The 11981-nt window shown below is 51.8% G+C and overlaps 1 protein-coding gene across 2 annotated transcripts; it reads right to left on the minus strand.

Annotated features, from left to right (window-relative positions):
• Window positions 1–6739: 6739 nt before the first annotated feature.
• On the minus strand, window positions 6740–9892 carry Grina (glutamate ionotropic receptor NMDA type subunit associated protein 1). 2 transcript variants are annotated; one of them, XM_059247155.1, is made up of 7 exons: window positions 9757–9892; window positions 8491–8826; window positions 8297–8406; window positions 8015–8215; window positions 7746–7874; window positions 7523–7666; window positions 6740–7437 (listed from the first exon to the last, which is right to left on the minus strand). In XM_059247155.1, the coding sequence occupies exons 2-7, from the start codon at window positions 8801–8803 to the stop codon at window positions 7288–7290; spliced, it is 1047 nt and encodes a 348-aa protein (XP_059103138.1). In that variant the 5' UTR covers window positions 8804–8826; window positions 9757–9892; the 3' UTR covers window positions 6740–7287. The 2 variants fall into 2 exon arrangements, with proteins under 2 accessions (XP_059103138.1, XP_059103139.1); XM_059247156.1 differs by having other exon boundaries at window positions 9659–9771.
• Window positions 9893–11981: the final 2089 nt, after the last annotated feature.

An 11981-nucleotide genomic window follows, 5' to 3' on the forward strand; every position in this document is an offset into this window, starting at 1 on the left:
CTCTGAAAAACACTTTCAGCCATTTGGTAGGTAATGATGGATACCTGCTTTAGCCAATCAACTCTCAAACTCTGCTCTGGTCCATTCTTGGCTCCTCCTCCTAAGGGTAGTCGCCCTCCTTACCACTCAGATAAGGGTTTTCTGATCCCAGAAACCTTTGTCTGTCTTTTGGGTCCTTGGACCAATTTTACTACATTTTTATAACAAGTACAAATACGAGTATCCTTGTCTGATACAGTTGAGACTGTTGTGTTTTTGAAAAAGCTGATTAAAGGAATAAGTCAGTAAACAAGTTTGCTGTTATGTTTTGAAATGCAAACCAGTTTCAGCACTATTGATATGTTTGGGAACACTTGGAGCCTAAAGTAAATTTTGTGTTTAATTTTTCCCACCAGAAACATTATGTGAAGAGCTATAGCAAAGGCTCCAAAGTTAAGAGCCCCCTCTGTTTCAGCCGAACCCTGGTTCAGTTTGTACACTCACATGTTGACCTACAGCTGTCTATAGCTCCCGTTCCAGAAGATCTGACACCCTCTTCTGGCCTCCACGGGCACTACACACAGGTGGTGCACACACACACACACACACACACACACACACACACACACGCAGGTACAACCCTCATACACATAAAATAAAAGTCCTAAAAAAGATGTGAAAACAAAAAACACCTAGTGAACAACCCACAGCCCCAGAAGGACACACAAAACGGACACACCTTGGGTGTGGACCAGATGCCTCAGTTTGCTGATGGTTCCACACCTGGTGTGATCTTTTCACCTGATTTCAGGTAACTCACTTTACAAAAGCCCACTCCCACAAGCAAACTTTAGGTCTTTTTCATGGTAAATGTTATAAATTTAGTACTATTTATGTACTTCTTTACCACTTAACACATATGAAATGACTTCCATTTTTATTTGGTTCTTACCACTTGAAACTTTTGTTATTATATTCTGTAACTAGGTCATATGGTCCTTCTATTTTTAGTTATTCTAGGAACTGCTATCCTGTTTTCCCCAGCACTGTACGTACCACTTTATGTTCTACAGTCTGTGCCCAAGGACTCCAGTTTCTCCACATCTGTTAGTTTCTGTTTTCTTATTGCTTTTATTTATTTATTTTTTTGTGTAGTTGGGTTCCAAACCCAGGGCCTGAAACACACTAGGCAAGAGTTTTACTATTGACCTGTACTCCAAGCCCTTTATGGTTTCTTTAAAGAATATTTTAGGTTATTTTATGTGTCTGAGTGTTTTGTCTGCCTGTATTCATATGTATGTGGATATCAGAAGAGGGTGTTAGCTCTCCTGGAACTGGAGTTACTGATGTTTGTGAGCGGTCACGTGGGGGCTGGGAACTGAACACGGGTCCTCTGCAAGAGCAACAAATACTCTTAATCTCTGAGCCCGTGGTTCCAGCCCCCTGAGACTTTACCTTAAAAAGAAAAAATTTAAAGCTCAATTTGATTCTTGTTATTGTTTTTTTTGTTTTGTTTTGTTTTGTATTTTTTTTTCCGAGAAGGGCTTCCTCTGTGTTGCCCTGACTGTCCTGAAGCTCAAGTTTGTAGCTCAGGTTGGCCTTGAACTCACAGAGATCCCTCTGCCTCCCGAGTGCTGGGATTAAAGATGTGCACCACCATGCCCAGCTGATTGCTGTTGTTGTAGAATTTAATTCTTGGTGGAATTGTTTATATTTCTTCTACTTTTTATCACTTCCACTTGTATTCTTCCTTAATAACCATGTTTGTACTAAAGACCTTGTTTTTTCTCTCCATTTTTGAATCGCCTCTAGGTCTGTTTCTGTCATTGGACTTTCTCTCTTGGTTGTTAGCCAGACGATCCTATGTTTTGAAAAACTTAGTAACTTTAATGAGATGATGGATATTGTGTTCTAGGGGATACTATCTTCTTTTAGAAGGAATTCACTTTGTGCGTTGCCAGACACAGTGAGTGGACTGATTTCCATTAACCATTGGAGCAGAGATGGGTGGGGCCTGGGTTGTGGTTTTGGCTGCCGCACACCTACTTCTAATTGGAACCCTCCAGAGCCTACGATCTTACCAGGGCTTTCTTCCCCTGAGAGTCCCAAGCGTGAATTCTGGTCAGCTCAGGGCACACAGCTGTCAGTCACACAGCTGCAACTCCTCCTTCACAGTGCAGGGGGGCTCTCTTCGCATGTGTTTTGTGCATTCCTGCTCCCCGTTGTGCGTGTTTACATGGCTTACAGCGTTTGGACTGGGGGTTGGGCTCATCAAGTCAGGTCATTTCTCCATCTTTGTGAAGACACTAAAGGGGTCACATGGGTAATGACCATCTGGCCATTCGTCAGCTGCGTTCAGGATTGACGGAAGGCTGCTGGGGTGACAGTCACATGATGTGAGAGAAGGGCCAGCTCAGAGACACGTTCAGAAGATAGAACTTAATTGCCCCCAAGTCCTGATGATAGCTAGGATCAAGAAGCGGGTTTGAGCCTGATCCTAGAGTTATCCCGGGACCAGGAAGTTGCTGGATGAGAGTGAAAAGCTAGCCAGAGCGGGATGAAAGAGAATAGATGCACAAGAGCCTTAAGGTTACAAGTGATAGTGATGGCGGAGATGTGGCCGATGAAGTGGATCCAGAGGGTAGGATGCCTTCAAGGAGAAGCGCCATTCTGGTTTTGAAGAGATGGGAGCTGAGAAGTTGGAGTTGGGGGAAGGGTTGTGTGCATTTTGGCCATTCTGAAAGGTCTCCAATGTCCTGCAAAGTCCATAGCACCCGTGGAGTGATTGGGTGCCTGAACAGGCACCTGGGGCCTGGGAAGTAGCGTCTGGACCCCACTAGAGAAGGGGCCAGTTTGGGAGCCTCCAGGGCTGATGCCAGATCTCCATCGAGTCTCTTTACTTTAACCTCCTCCTGTCTCCGAGTGCAAGTCCTCCGGGCCTGCATCACCCCCCGGTCCTCACCAGTTTTCCTGCCTCCGCTCAAAGCATTTCAGAGCCATTGCTGTCTGCACAATACACTTCAGATGTTTGAGCTTCCGGTCTGTAGTAGGCTGCCCTCAGCTTTGACTCCCTTGCTCAATCCATCCCTCTCCCACGCATCCTCTCCCTTTCCTCCAGGTGCTTTCCACGCATGTGACTCTGTGCAACTCCCCATGGTCTTTAGTTTTACTCTCCTCACTCCTGGGACACTACCCACTGATGCTGATGGTCAGCCAAAGAACACACGATCACTCGTCCCGAGGCGGGTGGTGCTTGTGTGGCTCATGCTGTGTTATTCATTCAATCCATGTTTGACACTGTGGTGTGCCAGGCTCTGTACTGGGTGCTGGGCTATGGGTAAAATTCAGATCATAGTCCCCTGCTCTGAAGGTGCTCCCAACCTAGAGATGCTGAACAGCAGCCCTGGTGAGCCAGAGGCAGTGCGTGGGGGGTCTGAGCTGGCCACAAGGATCTGGAATCTAGAACTAACTCCCTGCAACTGTGTTTTGCAACTGGCACCAATGACAGTGTTGCTCTGAGGGTCGGAGATATGATGAAGAGGTGGACATTTTTTTCCCCGTAAATGCTGGTGTTGTTTCATCTTGAAAACAAGACTTAATTATTATTCATGAAACTAAGTATTTTCGATTGAAAGTCAGTCTCCTCCTGTGGCCTTAGTATAGTTAGCCCTGTCTGTGCTCTCCCATGTAATCCACTTGGGCACATCTATGGGTTGACCAAGTTGGATTACTACCTATGGAGGGCAATTCTTGAAGCATAGACACAGAGTACAGCTCAGTCCTTCTCTATAGCTTGAACAATGCCTTTGTTTTTTCTGTGTTCAGATAAAAGGAGTCTTGGTTTTTCTTGACCCATTATGGTAACAGAGTGGCCTGATCTGCTGTCAATGTTTAATGAAATTATTTAAACAGGACATCAAGGCCTATATCTGTGAGAGCCAGACCAGCTCCTAGCAACACCAGTGTCTATCTGGGAGTGCCAGACCAGCTCTAGCTGCACTGAAACCTTGCAGATAGGACAGGCCAGATCCCAGGTGTTGGAAAATGCTTTTCTTTCTCACTTGAACATCCCCATGGTGACCTCACAGTTACCATCCCATTTAACTCCATGCATCAACTTGAGAGCTTTTTAAAAAATATCCTCATGTGCAATGTGTGTTTATGTGCAGGCATGTACATGCCATGTTGTGTGTGTAGGTCAGAGGACAAACTTGGGTGTCAGCTCTCACCTTCCACTTTGAGATAGGGTATCTTTGCTGCTAACTGCTTCATACCCCAGGTTAACTGGCCCACAAGCTTCTGCAGATGCTCTCGTTTCTGTCCCCTATCTCAATGTACGGGCACTAGAATTACAGATGCATGCTGCCACGCCCAACTTTGCTCAGGTCCTGGGGGGTATGGATGATGCAGAGCAAACATTTTCCCCACTGAGCCATCTTTACAGACCAATATGAACACTTCTCTCTACTCCAATGCATAGGTTAGCATCAGGAGCTTGGGCTCTGTTTTATTTTCATTTCTCAGTGGGTCGAAACCTCTGCTCTCCTGGCCCTTACACTCCACCTCATGAGTTCAAGGCACTATTTGTTCATAGTGTCCAGCACATCTCAACAGCTCCCTTGCTTTCTACAAACCTAGTAGCTCTTGCTGAGTCTCTGTCTCTGTCTCCCTCTCCTCCCTCTCTCTGTCTCTGTCTCTGTCTCTGTCTCTGCTCTTTCTCTCAGCAGTGGTTTCTAGACAGACTTTGTGTAGCCCTGGCTGTCCTGGAACTCGCTTTGTAGACCAGGCTGGTCTCAAAATCACACCTCACAAGTGCTGGGATTAAAGGCATTCGTCATCACTGCCCGGCCGAGCATCTCTCATCTTTAGGACATTTTCAAGCCCCTGTGTTTGGCCTTTACCTCCTGGACCTAGCTGTTCCCAGAAAGCCCCTTCCCCAACTAAGTTTTCCTGGGATTTTCTGAGGAAACACCGCCCTGGCTCACTTTGCTTTGTGACGATCCCCCCCGGCCACTCCTCCCATCTTGCTGGCTGTTTTAACACTAGGAATGGTCTCTTTTCTCTAGATCTGTGAGCTAGTATCAGGAGTGGGGCTTTGTTTTGGGGGTGCTGGAGATCCAAGTCCTTGCATGTGCTAAGCAAGTTCTTATTGGACAAGTTCTCAGGCATTGAGCAATGACCCCAAAGCTTTCGGTTGATTCCCCCTAGTGAACATGTTTACAGAACTTGCCTCAGGACTCTAGATGAGGAACTGGATCTGTTCAAAGGAATGACCAAAGAAAAGGTGGGGGAAGTGTTTTGTCACTTTGGTGTTTACCAAATGACTACGGTTAGCTGTTAAAGTAAGTCAGACTTCAGGAAGGGGTTCTTAGCAGCAACAACTCCACTCCCGACAGAAGGGCTACAAGAATTGCCCATCAAGGAGAAACTCTTGGTTCAGTTTGTCTGAGGTCAGGGCTGGGGATGAGAGTAGGAGGGCGGCTGGAGAGATGGCTCAGTGGTTAAGAACACTGACTGCTCTTCCAGAGGACCGGGGTTCAATTCCCAGCACCCGCATGACAGTTCACAACTGTCTGTAACTCCAGTTCTAGGGTACCCGACACCCTCACACAGACATACATACACTAATATGCATAAAATAAAAATAATAAATTTTTAAAAAAGAGTAGGATGACATCCAGAACAGCCAGTGGCAGTTGGCAGAGCCTGGATTCCAGGATGAGGGCTACTGGCTTCACCCTGAGGGAACCAGGTAGGGGGTCTTAGGAAGGTGGGCTGTGGGACCCGCGGCTCCTATCTAGCAGTCTGGTTTGCAGACAAGGTCTAAATGAAGCTGATGAGGCTGGGTCGGGGAAGGAGGAGACAATGGAGAGGACAGCCACTTCTGGCCTGGGGAGATAATGCAGAAGCCTCATGTTTAGGGGGAGGGTGTTTGTGGCTTGGCATAGGCCACAGCCGAGGTACCTGCGGACACTGGGTGCTTTGTGGAGTACGAGTCCCTTACCTGTGCATGAGGAACTCATGCCAGTTAATTAGACACACCCACACATGGCAGGGAAGGCTCTCATGCCAACCAGTATGCAGAGTCCTAGGGAAGAAACCTACGAGAATGAAGGCTGCCCTGACCTTGGGGTTTCAGTAGGCTAGGAGCTTGAACTGGGTGGAGACCTAGTATCAGGGAACCTTCTGCGGGGAGCGGGAGGGAAGGGGGAGGGCTCACTCTGCTTGTGCACAGCCAGGTTCCAGGAACTTGGATAGGTGGATGAGGGCTCCAGAGATGAAGTGGGAGGAGGAAGGGAGGCAGGAAGAACAGGTAGGTCTGAGGAACCAGCACCAAAAGGCAGTACCAGGCAGGGTACCAGACGCCAAGGAGCCTGTTCTCTTAGGGTTGTGCCAGTGACCTATGCTGCCGGCCCTGGGCCGAGAGACGTAAGGCACTCACAGAACCCTCTGGTGCACTGTGCCATTCTCAGAGAGCAGAGTGGTAACACACAGCCAGTGTACTCCAAATTGTGTGGCCTGGCACTATGCCTGTAATGCCTCAGGAACCCTGTCCTCAGCTCAGAGCCCAGAACGCACCTTCAAATGCAGCTGGCCAGACGGCAAGGAAGGAAGAGTGGAAGCCTAGGGGGTTAGCTACCTTCACTGACCTCCCTTGTCAGCGCCCGTCCCAGACATATCACCAGCTAGGGCGGTGCGGTGCTGAAGCCCCTCCTACAGCATGGAGGAAGGCGGCAGCGAGGAGAGAGACGAGGAGAAGCAGAGAGAAGGTACCCTTTATTGGAATTTTCATGACGGCAGCATAAGAGAAGGGCTCCTCCCCTGAAACATGCCACCTTTTCTGCTCTCAGGGCGCAGCACAAGAATGAAACCCCACCCTGCATGTCCCTCGGAAGGCAGGGAGGGGAGGGGACGGGGGGGGGGTACTCTATGCCAGGGGAGCTGGGACAGGAGGGAAGACGTGCACCCTCCCCTCTTGGAGTGATCCTTCTCCCCTGGGACCTGGTGTTGATCCCAGACCCTGGGATGGGCCGGCAGACAGGGCTCATGCAACAGTGAGTGGACAGTAGGTGGCACAGAAATGCAGCCCCATCTTCCCTTGGCGAGGGCGAGAGGGCTAACAAGGGCCATGCTGTGGCCACAGAGGGTCCCAACGTTAAGTATCTGCAGTGTACATACACGAGGGTGAGGGGGGCCCCCTCTGCCCCAGGCTGTGCCTGGGGATTCAGAGAAAGGGAAGCACAGATGACGTTGTCATGCCAGGGGCATGGGTCCGAGCCAACCATGCCACCTGAGCTGGGGCTTGCACTACTCCTTGGCGCGGCCAATGATGGTGAGAATATATAGGAAGATGTTGATGATGTCCGTGTACAGGTTCAGAGCGGCAAACACATACTCCTCCGGGCTCAGGGAGAGCTGCTTGTTCCCCAGGAGCAGCTGGGTGTCCACTGCCAGGAACTAGGGGGTAAAGGCGTGGTTGGTATTAGACAGCTTAGTCACTCACTCAGTCTCCCCGTAAAGGCCGCCCAGCACCCCTACTCACGCAGGTGAAGAGCAGAGCGCCCAGCGAGGCATACACAATCTCCAGGATGCGGTTCCGGATGAAGATGCAGAGTATGGCGAAGATGAAGAGCACCACCACACTCACCAGGAGCACACCCATGCACGAGGTGAAGTCATAGCGGGTCTAGAAGGAAGGGAAGGAGGTGAGGGACTGTGGGTGTTGAGGGCCCCGCGGCCACGGCCCCGTCTCAGGCCCCCCTTACCTGCATGGAGAAGATGACCACCGTGAAGCACACAGCCGTGGTGATGCCCACCGCCATGATGACCGCCTCTGTGTTGTAAAAGCTGGCTATCATGCCCACCATGTAGGACAAGCTGACGGTCAGGATTGACTGCGGAAGAGGAACACAGAGGCCCGGGGGTGTGTGTGTGGAGATGCTCCTGGTCCAACCCCCCCCCCCCCCCCCCCCCGTGCAAACCCCTTTCCTGTTCCACGGGCCTAGGGGTCCTGGGCTCAGGGTTTGGGAGTTACCAGAGCAACAAGGTTCCAGGGGTGCTTTCGCCGGAAGTCCCCACAACAGCTGAGGACAATGAGGGAGATGAAGAAGATGGCGTAGGAGACATAGTAGGTCCAGACATTCTCCCGGACAAAGCCCTTCACCTCCCCAACAAAAGTGAAGACGGCCACCGTCGACAGGGTCACCGACAGCTGCAGGGTCAGCACCAGAAACACCTGGGAGAGGGAGCAAATCAGAGCCCCATCTTGGCGGCCTCCCTGTGACCCCTCCCAGCCCACACTCTTGCCGTGACCGACCTTTCTGATGAAGGCCTGCCGGATATTCTTGTCCCAGTTGACGGAGGGGAAATCCTGGTTGTCGTAGTAGGATGGAGGTCCTTCTTCCTGGTAGTTCCCATGCTGCGGTGCTGGGGCACAGAGGCTGGGTCAGTGTCCCATGAGGGCAGCTCAATCCCTGCCCCTGCCCCTGCCCCACCTCTCCCTACACTTACAGCCAGGGTCCTGGAAGGGTGGTGGCTGTCCATAAGGGTTGGGGGGGAAAGGGCTCTGTGGGTATGGCCCCTGTGGGTAGCCTCCTTGAGGGTAGGGTCCCTGAGGGTAGCCACCTTGTGGGTAGGGGCTGGGCCCATGGGGATACCCTGGTTGACCATAGGCGGAGGGCTGGAAAGGAGGCTGTGGGTATGGGGCTCCAGGGTAGGGAGGCTGAACATAGGGGGGCATAGGGGCTTGAGGCCCCACAGGATATCCAGGGTTTGGGGGAGGATAGGTGTCCCCAGATACCAAGAAACTCTTTTCGTGGGACATGGCCTCGGGTTCTGTGGCTGCCCCTAGAGGAGAAAAAGGGAACAGTTACTGGGGAGAGACTGGAACCAGTGACAGCCCCACCTACTTGCAACCCAGGAAGGGGGAAAAAAAAAAAAAAAAAAGCTGGACCATGACCTTTGTACGGGGTTGTTGGGAACCTGAGAACAAGGAGGCAGCGGGCGTTGGGTGGGGCTTGGGGGGACCGCGGGGGACCCTTGGAAGGGGCTGCTCTAGACCGATCTAGGGGTGGGGGATGGGAGAAAGACTGATGGCTGTCAGCCTGGGCTTGGAGCTTGGGAGATGCCTTCTCACCGCTGCGGGTCTTTCGGGTTAGCGCTCACGCTAGAGAGGCGTGGGGGTGTGCCCTGGCCCTCCCTCTCCTATCCCGCCTATTAAGCAGCTTGAAGGGGCCAGCGCTAGCGGCTATTTCTATCCCAGGAAATCCCCAGGCCATCTGTGACTAGCGGGAACCCTGACCCTCCTCCTAAGCACAGGGCCGAACGTCCCTAGCTCCCGGGTGCTGAGTGCAGGCCTGTATTGGCTGCTAAGGTGTCTGCTAGTAGGGTACGCCAGGAACAGCGGGGTGCGGGGGTGTGTGGGGGATGGAAGCGACCAGAGGGCGTTCAAGGGAACAAAGCGGGGATGGGGACGACGGGGGAGGGGGGCGGTGGTCACAGAACGCGTCCAGAGGGCCGATGGGACCTCCCGCCGGGTTGGGGGGTCGCTGGGCCTCGAGTCTGGGCCGCTGCAGCGTACCACCCCCTCCCTCCTGCTCAGAGTCACCGGAGCTCCCCACCCCCAATGATGCCACCAGTCTGGGCGAGCGGGCAGCGAGTCCTGGCCGAACCAACTGACCCGAGGCGGCCGTACTCAGTAACAACGCCCGGAGGGGATGGCCGACTAGCAGGGGGCTGCGGTGGTGACACGCTCTTGGGTTTGGTTGGGGGACTCACCGCTCCCGGGGAGCCAGAAGCCAGTGCTTACGGTGCCCGCTGCGCAGTCGCGCGCGGTGATGGCCGGTGCGTCCGCACCTGCACCCGCTGGGCGGCCGGATTGCTTGGGCCTGCGCCTGCGGCTGGGGAGACGCAGAGGAGCCTTGTGACTGGGCGGGGCCTTGTGACGAGACGGGGCGGGGCGGGGCGGGGCGGGGCGGGGCCTTGTGATAGGACGGACGTGGTGACCGGTCATGGTGCTTTTGGCCGACCTGCTCGGCCCAGCCTGGCTAGGCAGTTGATTGTCATCTGTAGGCGGTCTAGGTCACAGTCCTGCACCCTGCTCTTTCTGACCAGGGTTGGAGTCTGGCGTGGGGGCAAACGACTTCTGGAGGCATGGTTCTGTTTTGGCTTATGTGGCTCTCTATATTCAGGGAGTTCATTCCTAAACCCAGGATTTACTGAAGCCTCCAAGGACTCCATCCCTTCTTTGCTTTGCTGTTTTGAGACAAGGTCTCTGTAACCACAGCTGGCTTGGAACTCACTATGTAACCCAGGCTGGCCTCAAACTTGTGGCAATCCTCCTGCCTCAGCCTTCCAACTACTGAGATTACAGGCATGATCCGCTATATCCAGACCATTATTTGCTTTAAAACAAGAAGGTTTTTGTTGTTGTTGTTGTTTTGGTTTGGTTTGGTTTTCAAGACTGGGTTTCTCTATGTAGTTTTTGGAGCCTGTCCTGGATCTCGCTCTGTAGATCAGGCTGGCCTCGAATTCACAAGAGATCTGCCTGGTTCTGCCTCCGGAGTGCTGGGATTAAAGGCGTGCATCACCGCCGCCTGGCAAGACCAAGAAACCTAATCATTTAATTGTTCCATTCTCCATACTCAGCCTCTTGTCACTTGTCACTTGTCACATATCCTCAAAATAAACTTGTCAGGCCAGGCGGTGGTGGCACACGCCTTTAGACCCAGCATTCGGAGACAGAGGCAGGCGGATCTCTGTGAGTTGGAGGCCAGCCTGGGCTACAGAGTGAGTTGCAGGATAGCCAGAGCTACACAGAAAAACCCTGTCTTGAAACACCAAAACTAATAAACTTGTCAGGAGGCCGAGGTGGCGCCAACTCCCTGACTCAACTGTGGTGGGGGATTTCCTGGAGAAACATTCCACTGGGTGGTCTCCTGGCCCTCTGTGGCTTAGGACATTCTATGCTTCTTCGGTTCTTGATGTCTAGCCTTTCTGAGTTTACAGTAAGGTTGGGAACATGTTCTCTCCTGTGTCCACAAAGCGCTGACAGCTGCGTCGAGTGAGGACATGCCCTCTGCTTTTGTGCATCCTCCTGGTATAAACACGCTCACCAGTGTGGATTACAAATTCTAGGTGCACTGGGAGTGGTGGCACACACCTTTAGTCCCAGCACTCAGGAGGCAGAGGCAGGCGGATCTCTGAAAGTTTGAGGCCAGCCTGGTCTACATAGTGAGATCTAGGACAGCCAGGACTGTTACACAGAGAAACTCTGTCTCACAAAATAAAAAAAACCCAAACAAATTCTTGTTGCATGCTGTTGCTGTGATCAACACCCTGACAAAAGGCACCCAGACAAAAGGGGAGGAATGGCTCATTAGGCTCACAATTCCAGGTCACAGTCCATCATTTTGGCCAAGTCAAAGCAGGAGGAACTCAAGCTGCTATCACTTCAAGTGCACAGCCAAGAGCAGAAAGCCATGCTACTTGCTCGGCTGCTCTCGGTTAGCTTTCTTATACAGTTCAGAGAAATGGTGGTTGTTCCACACTCAGTTAACAAGAACCCCCCCCCCCACCGACACACCCACAGGCCCAACCCGTTCTAGATCATTCCACTCTGAGACTTTCTTTCTAGATCATTCTAGGTTGGGTCAAGTGGACAGTGAAAACCAACCAGCACCTGAGGCATTATCGGTTTAACATCCAGTTCACAGAAATTTCTGAAGATTTACAGTAGCGTGAGCTGTTTTAGCGCACCCCTGCCTCTGACCGGCCCTCTGTAACAGGCATTTATCTAAGGAAAGTACAGTGTGCTAGATGCTGGTTAAGTGCCCTAAGAAGAAAGCTGGCTTTTATAGAAACAGAATCTCATATGACTCTCGGGACCTTTGAGGATAATAAAATGACAAACACCAAGTTGACTCTAGGGACTCAGAAGGAGCCTGGACAACTCAGAGGCCCTTTAAGTTTTTAGCTCCATGTTATATCTGCCACTAAGGGCT

Source organism: Peromyscus eremicus, chromosome 20 (assembly GCF_949786415.1).
Source record: "Peromyscus eremicus chromosome 20, PerEre_H2_v1, whole genome shotgun sequence".
NCBI classification, from domain to species: Eukaryota; Metazoa; Chordata; class Mammalia; order Rodentia; family Cricetidae; genus Peromyscus; species Peromyscus eremicus.